This window comes from Coenobita brevimanus, unplaced genomic scaffold (genome assembly GCF_032717465.1).
Source record: "Coenobita brevimanus isolate Jiangsu-jjx unplaced genomic scaffold, ASM3271746v2 jjx.HiC_scaffold_2651, whole genome shotgun sequence".
Taxonomy (NCBI): Eukaryota; Metazoa; Arthropoda; class Malacostraca; order Decapoda; family Coenobitidae; genus Coenobita; species Coenobita brevimanus.
Genome location: NW_027643600.1, coordinates 62353 through 86655, shown reverse-complemented (window position 1 = coordinate 86655; position 24303 = coordinate 62353). Strand labels below are relative to the sequence as shown.

The following is a 24303-nucleotide window of genomic DNA, read 5'->3' as shown; positions in this document are numbered from 1 at the left end:
CCCAACAATATTGCCAGATTCCAAAGGCGAATTTAGGCAGGACGTCCCTTATTTGAACTTTCAATTTTGTATTACTATTTACAAATAATACACAAAAGTTGACGAAACGAAGTGTTATAAGTTTAGGAAAAGATTCAAGACAATAGATTAAATCGTGATTATTTTTAGCTGTTAGCATTTAGCAGATTCTGAATGATAGTAATTTCACGGAAATTACGGAAAATTTATCAGTTGACTCAACTTCTAAGGAAAACTTCCAGCCTAGTTCTAATACTAAGGGTAACTTATGTTATAATATATTCTGTGAAATTCTTGTAATTCAGATGGTTAGTTTACATATCCTATAATGAAAATGATAAGTGAAAGTAAAATACAGCATTATTTTATTAAACTACATTAGCCATTCTTTTAGTGTATTACGACTGTACGATTATTATCTCGTCTTCAGAAATATAATTGAATGTCGATTATGTCATAATTCGAGGCAGGAAGTTAATAAATTTGAATATATTTGATTAAAATGAAGTAAAGGATTCACACTGCTATAGGGCCTACATGGTCCTAGGCTCCTAGCCTAGCCCAGCATTCACGAATCGAGTGCACGATGAGCCATTCCTGTTCGATTCCTGTCAGCTACCAGACCAGTCTACCACGCGACGCGGTTGTGTGTAGATCTCCGAGTCTGTTGGCTGTTAATTGCTTAGTGCAGTAGACACTGAATTACTGAGCAGCTGAGCTTATTAGTTGTGGTTTTCGTCTTGCACTGATTTACAGGTATGGTGTAAGTTGATTTTTGTCTACTTACAAATGTATATAGGCTACTATAAGATTATAAGAAGCTGTGGAAGGAAGAATAAAATAGTGTGAAAATATCTGGTCTGTTGTAATGCTAATATGCAGTTTTATGCTTCTGTGATCTGTGTGCTTGTTTATGCTGTTTTCCCTGTTTATGAAAGTAACTGATGGTGGTTTATCATATTTGATCACATAGGCCGAGTTGATCATGGAACGCTACCTGTTACCCAAGATTCCCAAGAAGAGGCTGCGAGATGATGATCCTCCTACAGACACACCTGCTGTTAATGAGGACCTGGACAGTGGTGATCGTGATTGTGAGTCTGCAGCCTTACTAGGTGAGGCTAGTGCAGAACCCCAGCCACAAGAGGGCACTTCTCACACCCATGGTGAGAAACTACTACCTGGACCCAAGGACCTGAGCCAGCTTCCAGATAGTGGTCCCACCTGTCCAGACTTGAAGAGATACCCAGCCACAGAATACAGTGGCCAGTCAAGGTCATTCAGCAAGAACTGGCGTGATCATCATTCGTGGCTGGAGTACTCCACGACCCTAGATGCTGCATTCTGCTTTGCATGTCATCATTTCGGTCATGTACACTTAAGCAAATGTGGGAAGTCCTTCACCCATGACGGCTTTCGGAACTGGAAGAAGGCAACCTCATCTCTGAAGTCTCATGATAATTCAGCAGGACACAAGTTCTCTATGCAAGCTTGGGCAGAGTTTAAGATGCAGAAAACAACAGGTTCTAGGATCCTACATGCTTTTAATACCAACCATGAAAAAACTGTAAAGGAAAACAGACATTACATTAGAGCAGTAATAGACGTACCGCTCTACACAGCCTGCCAAAATGTTGCCCAAAGAGGTCACAAGGAAGACACTGATTCTGGCAACAAAGGTAACTTCCTGGAACTGCTGGACCTGATTTCCAGGTATGATGACATTGTCAAAAAGAAACTGAGTGGTGGTCCTGGCAATGCTAAATATACGCACCACGATATCCAAAATGAACTGCTCGCCATCATAGCTTCAATAATCAGAGAGGACATCAGCAACGAGGTCCTAAGAGCAGAGCATTTTGCCCTAATGGTGGATGAGACCAAGGATGTCAGCAAACAAGAACAGCTGTCCACTGTGGTGAGGTATCTCCACAAACAGAGCCTTCATGAGGTGTTCCTTGACTTCACAGCAGCCGAGGGTCTGGATGCAGACTCATTGCTCAACAAGATCTTGGAGACCCTGGCCAAATGTGGTACTGACCACAACGCCTGCATTGGCCAGTGCTACGATGGAGCTGCAGTCATGTCAGGGCACATCAGTGGTATACAGGAGAGGTTTAGGAGAAAGGTACCACAGGCTGTGTATGTCCACTGTTATGCTCACAGGCTCAACCTTGTGCTCGTTGATTGTGTACACAATATCCAGGCTGCAGCAGAGTTTTTTGTGGCTATACAGAGCTTGTACAAGTTCTTCTCTACGTCAGTAGTACATGAAGAATTTATAAAGGTGCAAAAAGAATTAAATCCCACAAGGCAGCACATAGAGTTGAAGCAACTGTCTCACACAAGATGGACCTCCCAACATGCTGCTTGTCTGGCAGTGAAAAGAACCCTACCTGCCATAATGACAACCTTGAAACGTCTCATGGAGGGAGACAATGCACACAGAGCCACTGAGGAAAAGGGCCTGTGCATCCTGCTAGATCAGCAATTTGTGACAATTCTGATGGCCATGGAAAAAGTGTTACTGATGACCAAACAACTGTTAAACCACCTCCAGTCACATGACCTTCAGCTGGCCTCTGCAGAGGACTTGATGCAGTCTGTCATGTCTGGACTGACAGGAATGAGGACTGAAGCTGCCTGGAAGGAGTTAGAGGAGGCTGCTGAGGATCTGTGCAAGGTAGTTGGGATACGCACTGAGACTGAGCGTCCAGGTAGACAACGATCTGCTCCCAGACACCTGGATGAATTCATCATAACATCCAGTACAGGTCAGAGGGATGGAGCTATACCAGATGCCAGGAGAAGGACCTTCTATGTCATCATAGATAGAATGCTCAATGAGCTGAGCAGGCGATTTTCATCTGATGCCTGTAATGTTCTGATGGGTGCTGCTGCCTTGAATCCTAAGCACATTACATTTCTGGACAAAAAAGCGCTGTCAGGAATGGCAGCCAATTATGGAGTGGCAGAGGGTGATCTTGCAGTGGAGGTCCACCAATTGACAAGACTAATAGCTAGGAAGAGAGACAATGGCCTGGAAGTGTCCACACCACTTGAGCTTGCAGCCATGCTGGAGCCATACAAGGACACCTTTATAGATCTGTATAAACTTGTATGCATTGCAGTGACCCTCCCTGTCACCTCAGCTGCCTGTGAGAGGAGCTTCTCATGTCTGAAACTCCTCAAGACATACTTGAGGAACAGCAGTGGCAACAACCGCACCAGCAACCTTGCTGTAATATCAATTAATTCTAGGAGGGCTAAACAGCTGAACATTGATGCCATTATAGACACATTTGCTGCCAATCACCAGAACAGGCGCATAGTTTTAAAGTAACGTGACAGTCGTTACACCTTGATTTAAAAATTCTTCTGATTCTTCAGATTGTATTAACTTCATAACATAGAATTTTTTTCTGTCATGTTAACTGCTTGCTTAAACATGATGTCTAAATTAATTGAGTTAAACTTCAATCTTATGGAATAAACTGGAAATAATAAATGTTATAATGTTGCGTATACATTAATCTGAATTTCCTTGCTAGTTTTATGTCTTTCATTTGGCAGAATTTTTGATGAGATAAGAAATGTTATACATTAACACCGCAGTTTCAAAGAGTACAGGTGTCTAAAATGAACCTCAGTACATTCGGATATTATGAATATGTACATACCAATTTTCCATCAACACTTCAGTTTGATGACATTTTGTGAAGCCCCCCCACATTTTACCCCAGCCCCTCCTCAGCCCCCCAATGAAAATTTCCTGGCGCCGCCACTGCATGACAGTATTGTGATACCAACTCTAACGTATGGAAGTGAAGCTTGGACGTTGTTGGAAGGACACAAGTCAAGAGTGAGAGCAGTGGAAATGAGTTATTTAAGAGAAGCCTGTGGAGTCACATGGAGAGACAGGCTGACGAATGAGGATATAAAGGAGCGTTGTGGTGTTGATGTGGATGTAATAGGAAGCGTTATGAGGAACACACTGAGGTGGTTTGGCCATGTGGAGAAGATGGAGGGTGAAAGACTGACAAAGAGAGTGTATGTGAGTGAGGTAGAGGGGGGAAGAGAGAGGGGGAGGCCGAGGATGAGATGGAGGGATGGGGTGGAGAGGTATAAGAGAGAGGGGGGTGTGAGTTGGGAGCAGGGCAGTGAAATGGCGGGGGACAGGGCGACTTGGAGGCGATTTGTTTGTGGCCACCCCAAACGGGATTGAGGCGTCTGGCAATAGATAGATAGATAGAACTTTCAGATTCCTCCTCCTACACACTGTCCCAAATTCATTCACCAAACCTTGCAACTCTCATTCATCTTCACTCAACAATACTGTATCATCAGCAAACAGCAACACCGGAAGCTTCCAAATGCTTAACATAATGTCTGAATTAATGGCATATCTGTCACGCTGATCAGAATTAAGACGTACTGTAACGATATCTTATACATGTACTTTATGGGTTATAACCAGGACAACACGACTCTCATCTAGTTCCTATGTTGATATATAAACCCAAATATCTAAGTATGTATGTACGAACTAATGGCATACTCATCATATTTATCAGAATTAACTTATTATAAATCAATTACTTACTTACTAGGTACTGTGCTATATAATGGAGTAGTTTTCTCAATATTCATTGTACTCACCAAAGATCCTGCGATGGGTGAAAACAGAGGAGGACGGTACACACTGTCCCTGCAAGGAAAATGGAATGATTAGTATAACTGCACATTATATGGCTACATAAAACTAATATTATAAATGTGGATTTCTCTCAGAATAAGGCATAAAGAATTGTCATTCCAATTTGCGAATATCTCTACACGTACATGTTATCTCATGCATGGTGTACACTAACATTTTTTTTTATATATATGCTTGCCTGGTGCATGTGTGAGTGAATGTGTGAATATTTTATGTATACATGTGTGTGTGTGTGTGTGTGTGTGTGTGTTTGCTTCGTGTTCCATGTGTTTTCTGTAACTGTTGCTCCGTTATTCGTCTGTTTTATAAATTTTGTTTGTGCTTTGTGTTACTGGAGCTTTATATGCTTGTATGTCCCGTGTTTCGTGTGACTAAAGGTGAACTGCTTAAGAACAGTTCCTTTTATAGATACGATTGCTTCTTCCGGAATACAGCAAATGTTTTCACTTTATTTCGCTCTGTGGACGATTGTATAAGAGCGTCGTGGAAAATACTGGAATTAGAAAAACTGTAGTAGATACAGCCTTGTTTACCAGATATCCTGCCCAAGTTTCATTAGCAGATACGTTGTCCAAGTTTAATTAAATCGTATGAAGTAAGAATAAGCTTGAAGAGACGTTGCTGTACTGAAAGTCGTTGGATATGCCTTGTTTTATGTCTTTTCGTATGTGGCTGCGAGATAACAGACTCAGGTTCAGTCTTTTATGGCAAGCGTTAATAGATATGCTCAGTGCCTCCTACTTCCCTCTCGTGCAAGGGTGTTTATTATCTATTACACTCCTGCTATTGGTAATTTGTCAAGAGCATGTTTTTAGCTTCCGACCTCCCTCGTGCAAGGCTTTTTACTGCTGATTACACACACCATAAAGGGAGTCGCACACGTCCTGTCTGATTATACAATGACAACTCTCTCAAATCATTCATGGTCTTCTCATAGCCTTCATCAGCCTCTGAACCACGTAGTCTCATCTGCTTATACTTGAACTCCTCATAGTCCTCATCAGCCTAAGAACTACCTATGATTACCATCCAGCACGGTAAATATTTCCCTGGTGTACAGGAAACCATTTGGCTTGTCACTCAGTGTAGAGTCACCCACAGGCAGAAGGAAGGGGAAAGAATGAAGGAAAGAAAGACAGAAGAGGGGGTATAAAGTCACCTGTAAGCAGAAGGATGAGGAAAGAATTAAGGAAAGAAAGAGAGAAGAGGATGAAAGGAAAGAAGGATGGAGGAGAGGAAAGGGCAGACCCTCGAGAGCAGCTCTACATCGAGTGAGTGGATAGTGAGCGCTCCCACCTAATAATAATAATAATAATAATAATCTGGCCTTTTGTTTCTCAAAAGCGCCAGTTCTTCCTTTTGGGAATTCACAAGCGCTCGACACATACATTATTTTTACAATTACAAGAATTGTGACATTTCTTGTATATAATACAAGCTACATCATATATACATGAAAGTGGCAAAAATTAAACCCTATAATCATCTGTCATAGTACCTCTCTCCAGGTCGTAGCATTTTGAAAAAAGAAAGGCTTTCAGCTGTCTCTTAAAGGATTCAACAGTAGAGAGTTGTCTTATGGACAATGGCAATCTGTTATATAATCTAGGGGCTCTATATGCAAAAGAACGATCAAAGAAAGATGACTGGTGAATGGCTCCTGGCTCATCAAGACGCAAGGAATCATCTTCACTGCGTAACATCACACCCGGGGGTGTCGATGGGAGTTTTAACAATTCAGCAAGATACTTCGGTTCACCAAACTTAAGAACCTTGAATGTAATAAGACAGTTTAAATTCAATTCTAGCCTTTACTGGTAACCAATGCAACTCAATCAGAAACGGGGTAGTTGAGGTTCTTGGGGGGAGACCAAAGATAAGCCGTGCCGCCCTAATCAACACAGACTGAACTTTTGTTAGTATATTATTTGGAAGACCAACCCAGTGAATTACAATAATCAACACGAGACAAGACCACTGCATGGACCAATGTTAAGAGGCACTGTCTATTCAGGAATCTTCTCACAGAATACAGATTCCTGATATGCAAGTTACACCCTCTTACAACCTGATTAATATGTTCTTTGTAATTTAACTTAGAATTAAAATAAACACCCAAATTTCGAACAGAACTGACTGGATGCAGCTGTGACACGCCAATGTTCAAAGCCAGGGCATTGCAATTGTCATCACCCCTTCTGTTTCCTCTAATGATGATCTCAGTTTTACCATCATTCAGCTTAAGTTTCCTCTTAGCCATCCAAATCTTATTATCAGACATTAGAGATTCAAACTTTATCTTAGTATCGTTGATATCTGACATCTTAACATAGAGCTGGGTGTCATCAGCATAAAAATGATAGGACACATCATGAGCATCAAGTAGAGACGATAAACTACTTATGTAGATAGTAAATAGAATTGGACCCAAAACTGATCCCTGAGGGACTCCAAATAGAAGAGGAGCAGAATCAGAGCTAGCGTAATCAACAACCACTCTCTGAGATCTGTCCAACAGATACGACTTAAGGAGCAAAAGGGCACTATCACGAATGCCATAAAAATACAGATCATCCAACAATAGTTTATGATCTACTGTATCAAAAGCTGCAGACAGATCCAAAAGAACTAGGAGAGAGGACATCCCACTACAAGTGTTTGCCATCACGTCGCTCTGAATCCTTGTTAGTGCACTTTCAGTCGAATGGTATTTTCTGTATGCTGATTGAACAACAGGAACAACTCTGTTGTGTTCCAGTAGTGGTAAGAGTTGATCGAGTATGGCCCGCTCAATAATCTTGGATAAAAAAGACAGGTTAGAGACAGGACGATAATTTGTCATGCTCTCGACATCAAGGCCAGGTTTCTTAATTAGGGGCCTAAGCAAAGCACGTTTCTCAGACTGCACAAAATTACTTTCTAAGAAGCATCTATTTATTATGTTGCAGATAAAGTCTGCAGCATGCTCATACACATCAGGCAGTTGTGACATGTTACATGGATCGAGTGAGCAAAATGTTTTATTAAGTTCTCTGATGTAACATTTGACTTTGTTTACATCCAGTGGATGAAATGTTGAAAGCAAATGATCCCCGGTGCACCGTGGCTGGAAGTCAACTGAGTACGCTTCACTAGGAGGACTGCTATCTAAATCACTTCTTATGCGAGATATCTTACTTGTAAAAAATGAAGCAAAATCAGAAGCCAATTGGACATCAGATAAAGAAGTTGGTTTAACAATTACATTCCTCCGACCAACCAAACTGTTCACAACTGCAGACAATTTTTTTGATCACCACCACATGAATCAACTTTATTTTGATAATACCTAGCCTTTTGGGCTTTTACAGTGTGAACGACTGCTCTTCTCGCAAAAACACAACGCAAACGAGTTACTTCAGTCCGCTGCAAGCGCCACTCATGTTCTGCCCTTCTACGTTGTCTACGCAAAGAATTAATGGATGGACCATACCACGGAGAATTATCACGTACAGTGATTGTTTTTACTACCTCAGGACAATAATGGTCAAAAATTGACCTGAGCTCGTTGTTGTAAATATCAACCAATTCACCAGAAGAAAGACTTGAAGAATCGATGGAGTTTAAACGTTGATCAATTTCAAAACACATCAACTGGCGGTCAACATTGTTGTAATTTCTGAACCTGATGACCTTCTTATATGAAGGGGATTTCGGGACACCAAAACTAAGAGTGATCAGAGCATGATCAGAGATGAGGGGGTCAAATGAGTCAACCTCCACATCTGATACGTGCCTGCAACCAACAGGGGACAAGATCAAGTCAAGGACATGTCCTGAGACATGAGTTGGATTCCTCACATGATTGAAAAAATTGTTCTGGGTGATCAACTCAAGGAATTCTGAAGAAAATGGTTTTGACTCTGGACTGTCAACCCAATAATTGAAATCACCACAAACAAGAAGTCCTCCAGGTCTAAGAGAAAACCCTTCAAGAAACTGCCCAAACTCCTCCATAAAACCTCGATCTCTGCCCGGATGACCTGGTCGATAGACAATTGCAATTCTAATAGTATTCTGATGGAAATTTATTAATACTTCCATAAATTCAAATGATGATGGTGTCAGTTCTGAGTCAATGAGAGAAACGTTTGCAAGTGCTGCCGAATAGATGAATGCTACGCCTCCTCCCAGATAGTCAGCAGCTGGCCTGGGAATACTAATAATAGAATGTGTCTTAGGCAAAGCATTACGAATAATATCGATATCAGACTCATACAACCAGGTTTCAGTCAAGCACAATATGTCAAGCTCGTGCTGATTTAGGGTTTCATTAATATAGTCTATCTTATTACGGATGGAACGAATATTTAAAAGACCCATCCTTAACTGGTTCAAGAGGGATGTAGTCAGTTTTTTGAATGGTCAAAATTGGTGTTCTCAATCAATCTATTCCTATGAGAAATCATAATTGGACATTCTCTACTTGAAGCAAAATGGGCAACCACCTGTGACACTGAATTAGCATCTTGATGTCTTAAAGAGGAGCAGTTGATGTATTTGGGAGAATTTCTGTTACTACAGTCCTTAGATTTATGGGCTCCAGCACAAAAGACACATTTAGGTTCATCACTTTTCCTTGAACATCTCTCAAATGTATGACCAAAGCCTTGACAGTGATGACACTGTGTAACCCAGAATCTATCGAAAGCGCGGCATCTTGTAAGATCCACATAGATGTAATTGCCCTGTTCTACAATGGAGGATCTCACCTCTGGCGACATCTTCAAGACAGCAGTTTTGGTGTCATTCTTTGTCCTTGTGAAGAGAAGGTTGAGGGTACAACCTCGATCAACGAGCATCTTAATTTTATTGTTTTTTCTCAGAATATTTGGGATGATGTCAGAGTCATCCAAGGAAGAGGAAAGGCCTGTCACAGTCATTTTAGGCAACATTTTCTTTGGCTCTGATATCCAAAAAGTGCCCTCAGAGCCAAAATGATCACTCAGCACCCCAGTTGCTTCTCTCTTGGCCTCAGCTAATGGAAACTTCATTACCAGCCCACCAGCCTTGGTCTTAAGGCAGCCGTCAACCGGTACCGAGTTAAGTACGCCTCTGATGTCTTCTGGTCCCATCTGACTTGTCAGGGCACTAGCGCCACTCTCTGGTTTCACAATCAGTACATGCTGACTATGAATGGATTTTTTCTGGCCATGAGCACTGATCTCAATCACGCCCCCAGGCAGATCCTTCCCTCCCCCCACGAGAGACCCACTAACAGCATCCGCAAATGACTTGGCCTGATCTTGTGTGACCGCCACAGGTGATGAGACCTTGGTCTCTAGTGCCTCCAGTCTATTTGATACGTCTCTGATTGCTTGAAAGATTGGCCCAATAACTTTATCTTCATACTCCTTCTTGGTACTACTTCCTCCACCAGCCAAGACCTCGTCTGCTGGTGCAACACACTGGCTACACAGCCAGCGAAAGCCCAGCTGGTGGCTCCTCTTCATGAATGGATAGTCGTCTGCATCCAAATTTTCACAAGCTATATGAATCCACTCGCTGCAGTAGGCGCACTTCAGTGCTTGTGCACTTTTTGCTACAGACCTACTGCAGCGAGGGCACTGGTGTTGTTTACTCATGATAAAGGAGAACAAAAAAAACAAAAATGACAACAACAGGAAAACGTATATACAATACTACCCGGAAAAAACCCGGGTAGCGCCGCCCCTGTTTGTGTCACCCTAATTTAGGAGGAAAAAAAGAAAACCGAAGGAAAAAAAAGCATTAAAAAAAAATGGAAAAAAAAACAACAAAAAAACAGGGTGTCTGCGAGGTCACCACGAGCAGGTGGGGTATGACTTGACTACCCTTCTAGGAAAGGTAACCCAAACCGAGGTGCCGCAGAAGTGCTGAGATGGTATTGAAACTTTTCCCAATTCGAGGTTTACAGCAGCAACAAATACGTCACTTAGGCAAGACCTCATTGGTTACGATACTGCCACTGCGCAAATAATAATAATAGTAATAATAATAAGTACTTTAATAACCCTGTCTCCTGCCATTTCACTGATCCCCCCCTCTCATATACCTCTCCATTCCTACCTTATCCTTAGTCTCCCCTTCCTTCTCCCTCAACTCCCTATGCCAAATGAGGAGGATGGTGGACCGTAGGAGAAAGAGAACTTCTGGTTTCCTGTCCAGGCAGCTGGCTGGTATTTATGTGGCAGCTGGTTGGTATTAATTTGGCTTTCTTCTCCCCCCCTGCTCCCTCTCTGTAGGCGGTTTCCATGGCTCAGTCAACTCACACACCTGAAAATATACTACACATTAGTTCTTTCCTTTCAAACCTTGATTAACAAAAGTAGCTTGTTGGCAGCAAGAACATTATCATCTGGAGACAACATGAGTTAAATAACTTGTCAATACCAAATGCAAGATGTTTTCAATAATAATTCATCCATCCATCCATCATCCAATCCTACATTGCCCCATGTGGAGCATAGGAGCCCGGGGCTAGGTAATTGGTCCCGACAATTATGATAAGAGTGACTAGCCTCACTCATCCCTGAGTGGCATTACATAAGCTATCAACCCCAACCACCCCTTGGATATAAACCTTCACCAGCTCGATCCAATTGGAACATCACAATTACCCACTAAATCACCAGGCGCCAAAATTTGGTTATATGGTTACAACCCAGCATAGTAAATGGTTTCCTGGTGCACAGGAAACCATTTGACTTGTCACTCAGTGTAGTCACCCACAGGCTGAAGGAAGGGGAAAGAATGAAGGAAAGACAGAAGAGGGAATGTAAAGTCACCCGTAGGCAGAAGGACAAGGAAAGAATGAAGGAAAAAAAGACAGAAGAGAATAGAAGGAAAGAAGGATGGAGGAGAGGAAAGGGCAGACACCCGAGAACAGTGCTACATCGAGTGAGTGGATGGTGAGCGCCCCCACCTACCACAAATAATAATAATAGTAATAATAATAACTACTTTAAGAATAACGAGAACTACTCTAAGTCTCAATGGCATGCCTAATGGGCCACATCCCCACACATCATTCAAGGCCCTGAAATCCTGATACCACAACACAGGCATAACTATCCACACACAGGAGGAGGCCGTAGCACGGGCCGAACAGGGTAGTACTCCCGAGGGGAATGGGAATGCTGGTGATAGGGAGAGCTGAAGCTCCTGTTTCACTAGCTATCTAACCATCCCCCTTTGCTGACCTTTTCAGTGTGACAGTAACATGGAGAGTAGACCAGCATACTCTCCCAAACATTTCCTCTATCTATGCACTACACCACATGCACTTTACATTTCACACAACGTATCCCACTATGTTACAGGGGTTGGCGGCAGCAAGGGCATGCGGCCAGAAAACTTCGCCCCCGTTACCTAGTGGCGGACTTCTGGGGGGAAGGCGTGGCGGGGGTTCCGCCGGCAATAGATCGTGGGTCCAGGGCGAGATGGGGCTCGGGCCTGTGCTAGAGGGTACAGGGCATTGCGGTTCCCAGGCTGCCGCTTACGCCCAATAGAGAGGGGCCCGAACCTGGGAGTAGCGCCCCAGGAGGTTGCCCTATCAGTGGGTGTATAATGGCAGGATTGTTGCAGTGCCAAGATGCGCTTGGAGGGTGTCCCTGCAGCTGTCCTGGCATGGTGCCCCGAGGCCACTACCACAGCCACTGATTACTGGTGGGCTAGGGGTCCCAAATCCATTGCCTGGACCTGGGACTGTGCAGTGAGTGGGACCTGTGCTGTGTCTGTCCCCCTTTGTTAATACTGAAGATGACAAAACAAAATAAGTTTCAAAGCAAGCCTGAGGACAGTAAATCATCCATGGGGATGAGGGTGGGCTCACGGAATGTGGGAAGTTTGAGGGGATGAGCAGGGGAAGTCGTTGAGGCATTCAGTAGGAGGTGGGTGGATGTGGAGTGCTTGCAGGAAGTCCGGTACAGGGGTGGATCAGCCAGAAAGATTGTTGGGAAGGACTGTTGCTATAAGATGTTTTGGCGGGGGGGGGACAGACGGATATGGAGGTGTTGGTGTGATGGTTGAGGAGAAATGGGTGGAATATGTTATGAATGTTTTGAGTAAGCGATAGGATATTGGTAGTGAAAATTCTGTTGGAAAGAAAGATAGCTGTGATTATATCGGCATATGCTCCACAGGCACGATTGGATGAATCAGAGAAAGATAGATTTTGGGATGATTTAATATGTGTAGTGGGTGGTATGCGGGATGATGAGATAGTGATTTTGGGAGGGGACTTAAATGGTCATGTAGGTGAAGCAGCACAAGGTTATGAAGGAGTGCATGGGGGATGTGCATATGGTCTAAGGAATGCAGAAGGGGAAAGGATACTCGAGTTTGGGGAGGCAACGGACATGATTGTGTGCAACACATATTTTAGGAAAAGAGACAGTAGGTTAATTACGTATGAGTCTGTGGGAAATAGCAGTCAGATAGATTATTTTCTGGTTAGGAGGGCCGATAGGAGGTTAGTGAGGGATGTTAAAGTTATAGGAAGTGAGGAGTGTGTGCAGCAGCACAAACTATTGATTTGTGATATGGTGCTTAAAGAACAAGTGATGAAAAAGAGGACTTATGTACCTAGGAGGAAAATATGGAAGCTGAAAAACCAAGTAGTAAGGGATGCCTTCTATAGCGAGTTGAGGAGAGTGGTGGCTGAACAGGGAGCTGTAGACAGAGGCGTTAATGAACAGTACAGAGCCCTCAAGAAATATTTCTTGAGAGTTACTGATGTAACATGCGGCTGGACAAGAGGACCACCAAGACATAAAGTAACTTGGTGGTGGGATGAGGGTGTAGAAGTTGCAATTAAGGAGAAAAGAAGGCTTTTCCGGGAATGGAAGAAGGGTGGTAGCAAAGAGGAATATTTGGCTGCCAAGCGTAGGGCTAGGAGAGAGGTATACAGGGCAAAGTCTGAGTCACAGAGACAATTACTTGATTGATAACCTAAATCATGGGGAAAGGAAAAATATATTTAGGGTGGCAGGTCAGGTGAAGAGGGATAATCGGGATATCATAGGTGAGCAGTGTGTGAAGAATCATGAAGGAAAGGTAGTGGTGAACAGTGAGGATATTAAAGATGCATGGAGAGAGCATTATAACCGGTTGTTGAATGAGGAGTTTGACTGGGACAGGGAAGGTTTGGAGCCAGCAGATCCAGTGTCTGGCCCTTGGCCTTTGATTGATACTGCTACTGTGAGTGAGGCAATAGGCAGGATGAGGGTTGGGAAGGCAGCAGGTGTGTCTGGGTTGACTGCCGAAATGTTGAAGGCCTCAGGCGATATAGGGGTGAGTTTAGTCACTGACCTGATAAATAGGATTATTTATGAGTGTGTTGTCCCAGATGATTGGCTGAAGTGTGTAATTGTAAATGTGTATAAAGTGATGCCCTGGAAAGAGGAAATTACAGAGGTATAAAGCATTTAGATCAGATAATGAAGGTAATGAAGAGAGTTTAAGAAGGTATGATTAGAGAAAGAGTGAATATTGATGAGATGCAGTTTGGGTTTATGCCAGGTAGGGGGACCACTGATGCTATATTCATTGTTCGACAGCTTCAGGAAAAATATATATTGGTAGGAGAAGGGATCTTTATTTCGTTTTTGTTGATTTGGAAAAGGCCTTTGACAGAGTCCCTAGAGAGGTGGTGAAGTGGGCAATGAGAAAGCTTGGCTTGGAGGAGTGGCTGGTTAGGGTGGTTATGGCTATGTATGTGGGTCCTCACACCCAGGTGAGAGTGAATGGAGATTTGAGTGATGAGTTTTCCATGAATGTTGGTGTGCATCAGGGGTCAGTCTTGAGTCCCATGTTGTTTATCATGGTACTTGAAGCCCTTTCACGTGACTTTAGAAACGGACTCCCGTGGGAGTTGTTGAACGCTGATGATTTGGTGTTGATTGCAGAGAATGAAAGGGAGGCGGAGGAAAGGTTTAGGAAGTGGAGAGATGGTATGGGGCAAAAGGGTTTAAGGGTAAATGCAGATAAAACAAAAGTGATAATATCTAGGGTTGGTGGCGGTACTGTCAAAGACGAGGGAGAGTGGCCATGTGCAGTTTGCCATAAAGGCGTGGGAAGTAATTCCATCTTGTGTGGTGTGTGTGATAAATGGGTGCATAAGAGATGTAGTGGTATCAGAGGTAGACTGCGAGATAATGCTGATTTTATGTGTACGGCGTGTCGGGGTGAGCAGATGGAGATTGTCAGACGTGAAAGGATTGAACTTGCTGGTGAATCTCTTGAGTGTGTGGAAGAGTTTTGTTATTTGGGAGACATGTTGTGTGCTGGAGGTGGGGCTGGAGCTAGCTCTGTGGCTAGGGTGAGAAGTGGTTGGAAGAAGTTCAGGGAGCTCTTGCCTCTCCTGACATTGAGAGGGCTCTCCCTACGTGCTAAGGGGTCTTTGTATGCAGCATGTGTTAGGAGTGTAATGCTGTATGGCAGTGAGACCTGGGCAGTGAAGGAGGAAGATATTCGCTGGCTCAGACATACAGAAATGACAATGATTAGGTGGATGTGAAGTGCGTCCCTGAGTCCAAGGCCTGGAGGGGCTGGGTTTACAATGGAAGAGTTGAGAGGTAGGATGGGACTGGAGTGTATTGGTGTTGTGATAAGGAGAGGTAGCTTGAGGTGGTTTGGACATGTGGACAGGATGGGGGATGATAATTGGGTGAGGAAGGTGAGAAGTGTTAATATTGGGGGTGGGGTTATGAGGGGTAGACCAAGAAAGACATGGGACGAGGTCATGAAGTGTGACGTTAGGGTTAAGGGACTGAACAGGGAGGCTGCAATGGATCGTGCAGCGTGGAGAGCCGCCATTAGGTGACCAAGGCCGACACATGCAAGCATGTTGGAGCCTTTAAAAACGAAAACGAAAACGAAACACATGCATTTCAGAAAACCCATCCAATAAACCATCCAACTTTTCAAGTTAAATAAGTGCTGTCAACCCTCATCATGTACTCCCCCATACAAATGTCATCCAATCATCATCTATCTGCTCAGCAAAAAATCTAACACACACCAAAATGAGATACTGGTCTCTGGTTTGAATAAATCTACACTATCAGTCTACATATAGCCGGACACCTTAATCCTGTAAGGGGTGGCCACAAACAAATTGCCTCCAAGTCTCCTGCCATTTCACTGATCCCCCCCTCTCATATACTTCTCCATTCCTACCTTATCCTCAGTCTCCCATTCCTTCTCCCTCAACTCCCTATTCCAAATGAGGAGGATGGTGGACCTTAGGAGAAAGGGAACTTCTGGTCTCCTGTCCAGGCAGCTGGCTGGTATTAACGTGGCAGCTGGCTGGTATTAATTTGGCTTTCTTCTCCCCCCCTGCTCCCTCTCTGTAGGCGGTTTCCATGGCTCAGTCAACTCACACACCTGAAAATATACTATACATTAGTTCTTTCCTTTCAAACCTTGATTAACAAAAGTAGCTTGTTGGCAGCAAGAACATTATCATCTGGAGACAACATGAGTTAAATAACTTGTCAATAACAAATGCAAGATGTTTTCAATAATAATTCATCCATCCATCCATCATCCAATCCTACATTGCCCCATGTGGAGCATAGGAGCCCAGGGCTAGGCAATTGGTCCCGACAATTAAGATGAGAGTGACCAGCCTCACTCATCCCTGAGTAGCATTACATAAGCAATCAGCCCCAACCATCCCTTGGATATAAACCTTCACCGGCTCAATCCAATTGGAACATCACAATTACCCACTAAGTCACCAGGCGCCAAAATTTGGTTATATGGTTACAACCCAGAATAGTAAATAGTTTCCTGGTGCACAGGAAACCATTTGACTTGTCACTCAGTGTAGTCACCCACAGGCTGAAGGAAGGGGAAAGAATGAAGGAAAGAAAGACAGAAGAGGGAATGTAAAGTCACCCGTAGGCAGCAGGACAAGGAAAGAATGAAGGAAAGAAAGACAGAAGAGAATAGAAGGAAAGAAGGATGGAGGAGAGGAAAGGGCAGACACCCGAGAACAGCACTACATCGAGTGAGTGGATGGTGAGCGCCCCCACCTACCACAAATAATAATAACAGTAATAATAATAACTACTTTAAGAATAACGAGAACTACTCTAAGTCTCAATGGCATGCCTAATGGGCCACATCCCCACACATCATTCAAGCCCCTGTAATCCTGATACCACAACACAGGCATAACTATCCACACACATGCATTTCATAAAAACCATCCAATAATCCATCCAACTTTTCAAGTTAAATAAGTGCTGTCAACCCTCATCATGTACTCCCCCATACAAATGTCATCCAATCATCATCTATCTGCTCAGCAAAAAATCAAACACACAACAAAATGAGATACTGGTCTCTGGTTTGAATAAATCTACACTACCTGTCTACCTATAGCAGGACGCCTTAATCCTGTAAAGGGTGGCCACAAACAAATTGCCTCCAAGTCACCCTGTCTCCTGCCATTTCACTGCTCCCCCCCTCTCATATACCTCTCCATTCCTACCTTATCCTCAGTCTCCCCTTCCTTCTCCCTCAACTCCCTATGCCAAATGAGGAGGATGGTGGACCGTAGGAGAAAGGGAACTTCTGGTTTCCTGTCCAGGAAGCTGGCTGGTATTAACGTGGCAGCTGGTTGGTATTAATTTGGCTTTCTTCTCCCCCCCTGCTCCCTCTCTGTAGGCGGTTTCCATGGCTCAGTCAACTCACACACCTGAAAATATACTATACATTAGTTCTTTCCTTTCAAACCTTGATTAACAAAAGTAGCTTGTTGGCAGCAAGAACATTATCATCTGGAGACAACATGAGTTAAATAACTTGGCAATACCAAATGCAAGATGTTTTTAATAATAATTCATCCATCTATCCATCATCCAATCCTACATTGCCCCATGTGGAGCATAGGAGCCCAGGGCTAGGCAACTGGTCACGACATTTAAGATGAGTGTCCAGCCTCACTCATTCCTGAGTGGCATTACATAAGCAATCAACCCCAACCACCCCTTGGATATAAACCTTCACCCGCTCAATCCAATTGGAACATCACAATTACCCACTAACCCACCAGGCGCCAAAATCTGGTTATATGGTTACAACCCAGCATAGTAAATGGTTTCCTGATATAGACATAATTTCCATCAGTAACCTTCAGAATGACACCAAGGTGTAATGTACAAAATAATTCGCTATGGAAAAGGTGTTAGGAAATCTCAAGTCACATATAATATGGCCCAAAAGCTTATGACATCTAACCTTCAATCCGATGACCTAACAGTAATGAGGGGGATATGAAGACTAAAGCTCACAGTTTCAATTAGGAAAGGTTGCTTCCTAAATGAATAAAATTGCTTGTCGGTATCCACACTATAATGAACCCCTTCAATACGATGTCTACTAGATTTAATTATTGCAACTACCAGGAGATTTTATTCAACTTATGACATCTCAAAACTCTTCACCTTAAGTGGAACTGCCGAGACAGACAAAGAAAGAGACAGACGGAAGCAGAGACTAACAAAGAGACAGAGGCACAGGTAGAGGAAGATTTAGAGAGAGAGAGATTGGATCAGTTACAAGGACAGGGAAAACTGAGGAGAGGAAATCAGGTAAGGAGAAGGGTAGAAGGACAGAAAGAGAGACTGGGACAGAGAGCAGGAGGCAGAGACAGAGAACATGATGCAGAGGTGAGTGCATGCAACTGAATGAGGTAAACGTGAGAGGATGCGGGGTTTGGAAGTGGACGAAATGGAACGATTCTTTCAGTCCAAAATGGAAGAGGCTGAAAGAGTGCGTGGGATGGGAGCAAGAAAGAGGAAGGAGAAAATAAGTTACTTAATGACCAAGTGTAAGATGGTGAATTGAAGTAGGAAATGCAAATGTGGAAGGCAGGAAGACAAAAGATTATTAATGAGAAGCAGTGGAAAATAGTGATTTGAAAGCAGGAAATGCATACATGGAAGGCAAGACAATGCTTGATAGTGTCCTGGTACCAACACAGACGTCAGGCAGTGAAATCTGAACAGTGATAGCGAGGTAAACAAAGAATATTTACACTCCCACTATATTTTGCATTCTGAAGTAAGGCGAAGAGCTGTGAAATACAACACTTTCTGTTTAAATTTTAACAATTGAACAGAAGACAGAGCTGTGAAATAACTATGCACCTCACATTTCAAGAAATATATTGTATTTTAACTTTTTTTTTTAGCATAAACATATATTTTGGCTACTCAGAACTATCATACACGCTGAAATGTATGGGGAAATATTGTTTGGTTTCAGTTTCCTGGATGGGAGAGAGTTCGTTACCTTTCTGTTTGATTTAGTTCAGGAAGACAGCTGTTCAGGAGAGGAGCATAAACACCCCAAAGAGGAGAGAGAGAGAGTAAGTGAGTATATATTTTTCCTTATAGAAAACATCTCACACACCCGAAACACACACACATACACACTAAAACAGACACACACACACAAACTTACACTTCCACACAGAACCGGCGAAACTTGGACTGTTACACCCGTAGACTTTCAGAGAGCATAATTTCTTATATAGCGATTTTATGGGCGACCGAAAGTTAGGTTAGGTCACTTTGGGCAGGGTTTGGTCTGACTAGATAATTTTTGGTTGGGTTGGGTTCAGATCGACTAGATATAGACGGATTAGGTTAGATTGCTTTAGAATAGCTCGGTTTTGATATATTTTGGGTCGGGTTCTATTGGGTTGGGTTAGGCTGGGTTAGGTTCGGTTGGGATTTGGTCATTTGAGGCTTGAGTGGGTTTCGTTAGGTCGGGTATGGTATGGTTAAGTGAGACTGGGTAGGATTAGGCAGGGTTAGATGCCGTTAGGCTGCGTCAGAATTAGTTAGTTTAGGTATGGGGAGGTTACGTGAGATAGTGAGGTTAAATACAATTAGACTGGGTTAGGTGAGGTTAAGTTAGATTAGTTTGGGTTATTTTAGGTTGAATTAGGTCACTCGAGGTTAGGCCAGGTTCAGTTCGAGCAAATATGGATAGGTTAGGCGAGACTGGCCTAAAATAAGATTCAGAAAACGTTATAAACACAACCCCCTCCTCCCATCTGATTCTGTGACCTACGTCTTGGCTTCAGTCTTTCTCTCCCTATTTCACTCTCTCGTAAAAGTCTTGGTCCCTGTCGAAACGCCTAAATTTACTGCATTGTCAGAGTGGTTTATGCATTGCGGTCTTTTGTTGGTCGGTCCTTCCAAAGTCAAGTATCGCACGAGGTGGACGTGGTTTTGCGTGCGTGCGTGTGTGTGTGTGTGTGTGTGTGTGTGTGTGTGTGTGTGTGTGTGTGTGTGTACGTGTGTGTGTGTGTACGTGTGTGTGTGTGTGTGTGTGTGTGTGTGTGTGTGTGTGTGTGTGTGTGTGTGTGTGTGTGTGTTCGTGTGCGCTTGAAGCTGTGTGTACTTGAGTAATGCCCACATGCACACACAAATGCCTCGACAGTAGTGTGTGTGTGTGTGTGTGTGTGTGTGTGTGTGTGTGTGTGTGTGTGTGTGTGTGCGCAAACGTGTGTACTTGGCTGATATCCACATGCATACACACAAAGGCCAGGACACACAGAGTAGTTGTTTATGTGTGTGGGTTTATGAATAGACTACACTTACACTCAGGCCAGGACAGACATAGGGTAGTGTGTGTGTGTGCGTATGTGTTTGTATGTGTTAACAGAATACACATACAGAGTACCATGTGTGTGAACAGAATATGTAGAGTAGCATGTGTGTGTGTACGTGTGAATAGAATACACATGTAGACATGTGTGCTACCCACACTGACACCCTCTAATTCTTTCAGCCAGGATTGGAGACGTAGCGTGTATATGTTAGGACTCCATATTATAATTACAAATCATAACAGATAGCATGATGGATAGATAGATAGACAGATAGACAGATAGATAGAAGCAGCAAGTACGTGTGGACATTCAAGTGCATATACATACATACCAGTTCTCACAAACCACTTACTAAAGTCAGTCAATAATATCTTTACAAACACTCCCGACGCAGTGCCAAGCGATATAGGTTTCATAGCACCCTTTTTTTTTTTTTTTTCAGGGATTTATGTGTATTAAACCTTAAGGATTCTTTAGTATGTTGCGTTTATTGTTTTGATATAGACACAATTTCCATCAGTAACCTTCAGAATGACACCAAGGTGTAATGTACAAAATAATCCGCATGGAAAACGTGTTAGGAAATCTCAAGAGTCACATATAATATGGGCCAAAACCTTATGACATCTAACCTTCAATCCGATGACCTAACAGTAATGAGGGGGAAGTGAAGACTAAAGCTCACCCTTTCAAGTAGGAAAGTCTGCTTCCTAAATGAATAAAATTGCTTGTCGGTATCCACACAATAATGAACCCCTTCAATACGTTGTCTACTAGATTTAATTATTGCAACTACCAGGAGATTTTATTCAACTTATGACATCTCAAAACTCTTCACCTTAAGTGGAACTGCCGAGACAGACAAAGAAAGAGACAGACGGAAGCACAGACTAACAGACAGACAGAGGCACAGGCAGAGGAAGATTTAGAGAGAGAGAGATTGGATCAGTTACAAGGACAGGGAAAACTGAGGAGAGGAAATCAGGTAAGGAGAAGGGTAGAAAGACCGAGAGAGAGAGACTGAGACAGAGAGAAGGAGGCAGAGACAGAGAACATGATGCAGAGGTGAGTGCATGCAACTGAATGAGGTAAACGTGAGAGGATGTGCTCTTTGGAAGTGGAGGAAATGGAACGATTCTTTCAGTCCAAAATGGAAGAGGCTGAAAGAGTGCGCACATATTCATTCACGCAAACACTGATACAAGCACTGATCAGCGCATGCACGCACACTAATACACGCAGGCACTAATAAGCACTGATACACACAGGCACTGATACACTATCTATCTATCCATCTATATACCTAGGCTGCTTCCCCCAAGGAAAGGGAGGTAGCCGAGACAGGACGACACACTCCCCATTTACTCATCCATTCAAACACGTTCATTCGCATCTTAGCCCCAAAGGGGAGAACGGACAGATCCTCACTGCACCACACTGCACAAGGGTCAACTGTGCAATGCAATCAGTGACATCCGCAGAAGGCCCGACAGCAGAGCTGCTTTACCCCTGCCACATCATAACAGACTCATCCCCTTACCCGCACCTGACCTGAAATAGCTGATCAGACCAAATGGGGGAGAATATCCCCTCAGGGCTGCGTCATCACTTATTCATTCACAATTTCTCTCCACCCATTTCTGTCACGCACAGCCACTCTTCCTTGCTCAACAGACGTCCCTCTTGCATCTAGCGCTCTCTTCACACTGTCCATCCATCCTATTTGTGGTCCTCCTCTCAGCCTTACACCTCTCACATCAGATCCAGTTATCTTTTTCACCAATCGCTCATTATCCATTCTCTCCATATGCCCAAACCATCGCAACACCCTCTGCTCACCTCTACCAGCCATCTCCCGAACAACTCCAGTTCTCCTTCGCACTTCATCATTCCGCACTCGATCCATACGAGTCACTCCACACATACTCCTCAGACACCTCATCTCCATTACATTCAAACTTTTCCTCTCTGCTACACCTATATTCCATGTTTCAGCCCCATACAATGCAGTCGGTACCACAACACCCTCATACAGCCTTCTCTTTACATCCATTCTAAGCAAACGACATCGAAACACTTTTTCATTCCTCCCAGCACCTTTCCTACTTCATTTATTCTAAACTTCACTTCTGCATCTATTCTTCCATCCACAGAAACATGTGACCCTAGATATTTAAAACACTCTACCTCCTCAAGCAACTCGCCATTCAAAACTATATTCATCCCCCTACCATCTACCAACCTCGTACACTTCATCACTTTACTCTTTTCCCATTTACTTTCAATTTCCTCCTTTCACACACCCTTCCAAACTCCTCTACCAACTGTCTCAATCTCTCCTCTGAATCAGCCACCAGTGCAGTATCATCTGCAAACAGCAGCTGCTTCAGATTCCACTCTCCACCATCAACATTCACCAGACTCAGACCTCCACCTAAAACTCTTGCATTCACCTCCCTTACAACACGATCCATGTAAATATTAAACAACCAAGGCAACATCACACATCCCTGTCGCAGCCCCACTCTCACAGGAAACCAATCACTCACAGCATTTCCCACTCTTACACACGCTCTACTATTTACATAAAAACTTTTCACCCCTTTTAGTAACCTACCATCAAGTCCATACAATCTTAAAACAGTCCACAAAGCCTCCCTATCAATTCTATCATACGCTTTCTCTAAATCGATAAATGCCCAAAACACATCCTTACCTTTCGCTAAATACTTTTCACACCCTTGTCTCACAGCAAACACCTCATCAACGCATCCCCTCCCTCTCCTAAAGCCACACTGCTCATCACCAATCACTCCCTCTGTACCATCTCTAACTCTCATAATTAACACTATACCATACACCTTACCTACAACACTCAACAGACTTATACCCCTAAAGCTAGTACATTCATACTTACCACCCTTGCCTTTATACAACGGAACCACACAAGCACTTGCCCAGTCAATTGGCACCATATCTTTCTCAAAGCACACATTCAACAATCTTACTAACCAGTCAACAGTAGTCACTCCACCACCCTTCAGGCTTGAGATTTTATTAGGTCTTGTGGTATTATTCTTACAAAGCTCATGGCCTCATAGTGCCAGGGATTGATTCCTGGCACTGCAGCATCCTATCCTATCATCATCAGCATCATCATCATTGCCGCTGTTGTCAATGAGCAAGTAATATGAGTACCTAGATTAAGTTAACTGGCACTGTACTCTCTAGTGGTGGAAAGATCTACTTAGCCTACTGGGCCTGGCACTGCCACTAATTCTAATTATCATCATTAGGCATTATCATTAGCTCTCATCATTAGGCATTATCATTATCAACAGCTCTGCCTCCTTTTCCCACCCAAGGATGGGGTGAGGAATTCTCAATTAAAATTTCATAAGTAATGGAGCAACTGTAATACTCTGTACATCTCAACTTGGCTAAGAGTGATTTAGAAAGGATGCAAAGTCAGTATTGCATCCTTGTCTTACTCTGCTTCAGGGCTTTGGGGATTGGCCTGCAAATGACACAAATCTTTGCCAAGTCAAGGTGGACAAACCAAAAATGTTCTAACTCACTTTTCAGAAGGGCGGTAATAGCCGTAGTTGTAGTGGTAGGTGTAGTAGTAGCAGTAGATAAGCTTTGAAGACAGATGGCCTAAGGTAACCTCTTCTGACCAGTTAATTTCCCCACAGGTTAAAGGCCACTGTGTTACAAGGAGCCTGCAGCACCAACCCCAATGTAGCATTGTTGCCCATCGCAGCATCGACATCAATCGCAGCATCACTAACCCCGTCGGCAGCGGAAACACCAACACAGCAACAACGGAAACATCAACACGAGTTTCACAGGCAGCCCCTGAAAATGTGGCAGGTTTTAAAGAGATAATCTCAGCTCTGTTGATAATTTAACT

The 24303-nt window shown here is 43.3% G+C and overlaps 1 protein-coding gene across 1 annotated transcript; it reads left to right on the top strand.

The window, feature by feature from the left end:
* Positions 1-1003: 1003 nt before the first annotated feature.
* On the top strand, positions 1004-3361 carry LOC145389954 (zinc finger MYM-type protein 1-like). The gene has a single exon (XM_080265057.1). The coding sequence runs from the start codon at positions 1004-1006 to the stop codon at positions 3359-3361; it is 2358 nt and encodes a 785-aa protein (XP_080121183.1).
* Positions 3362-24303: the final 20942 nt, after the last annotated feature.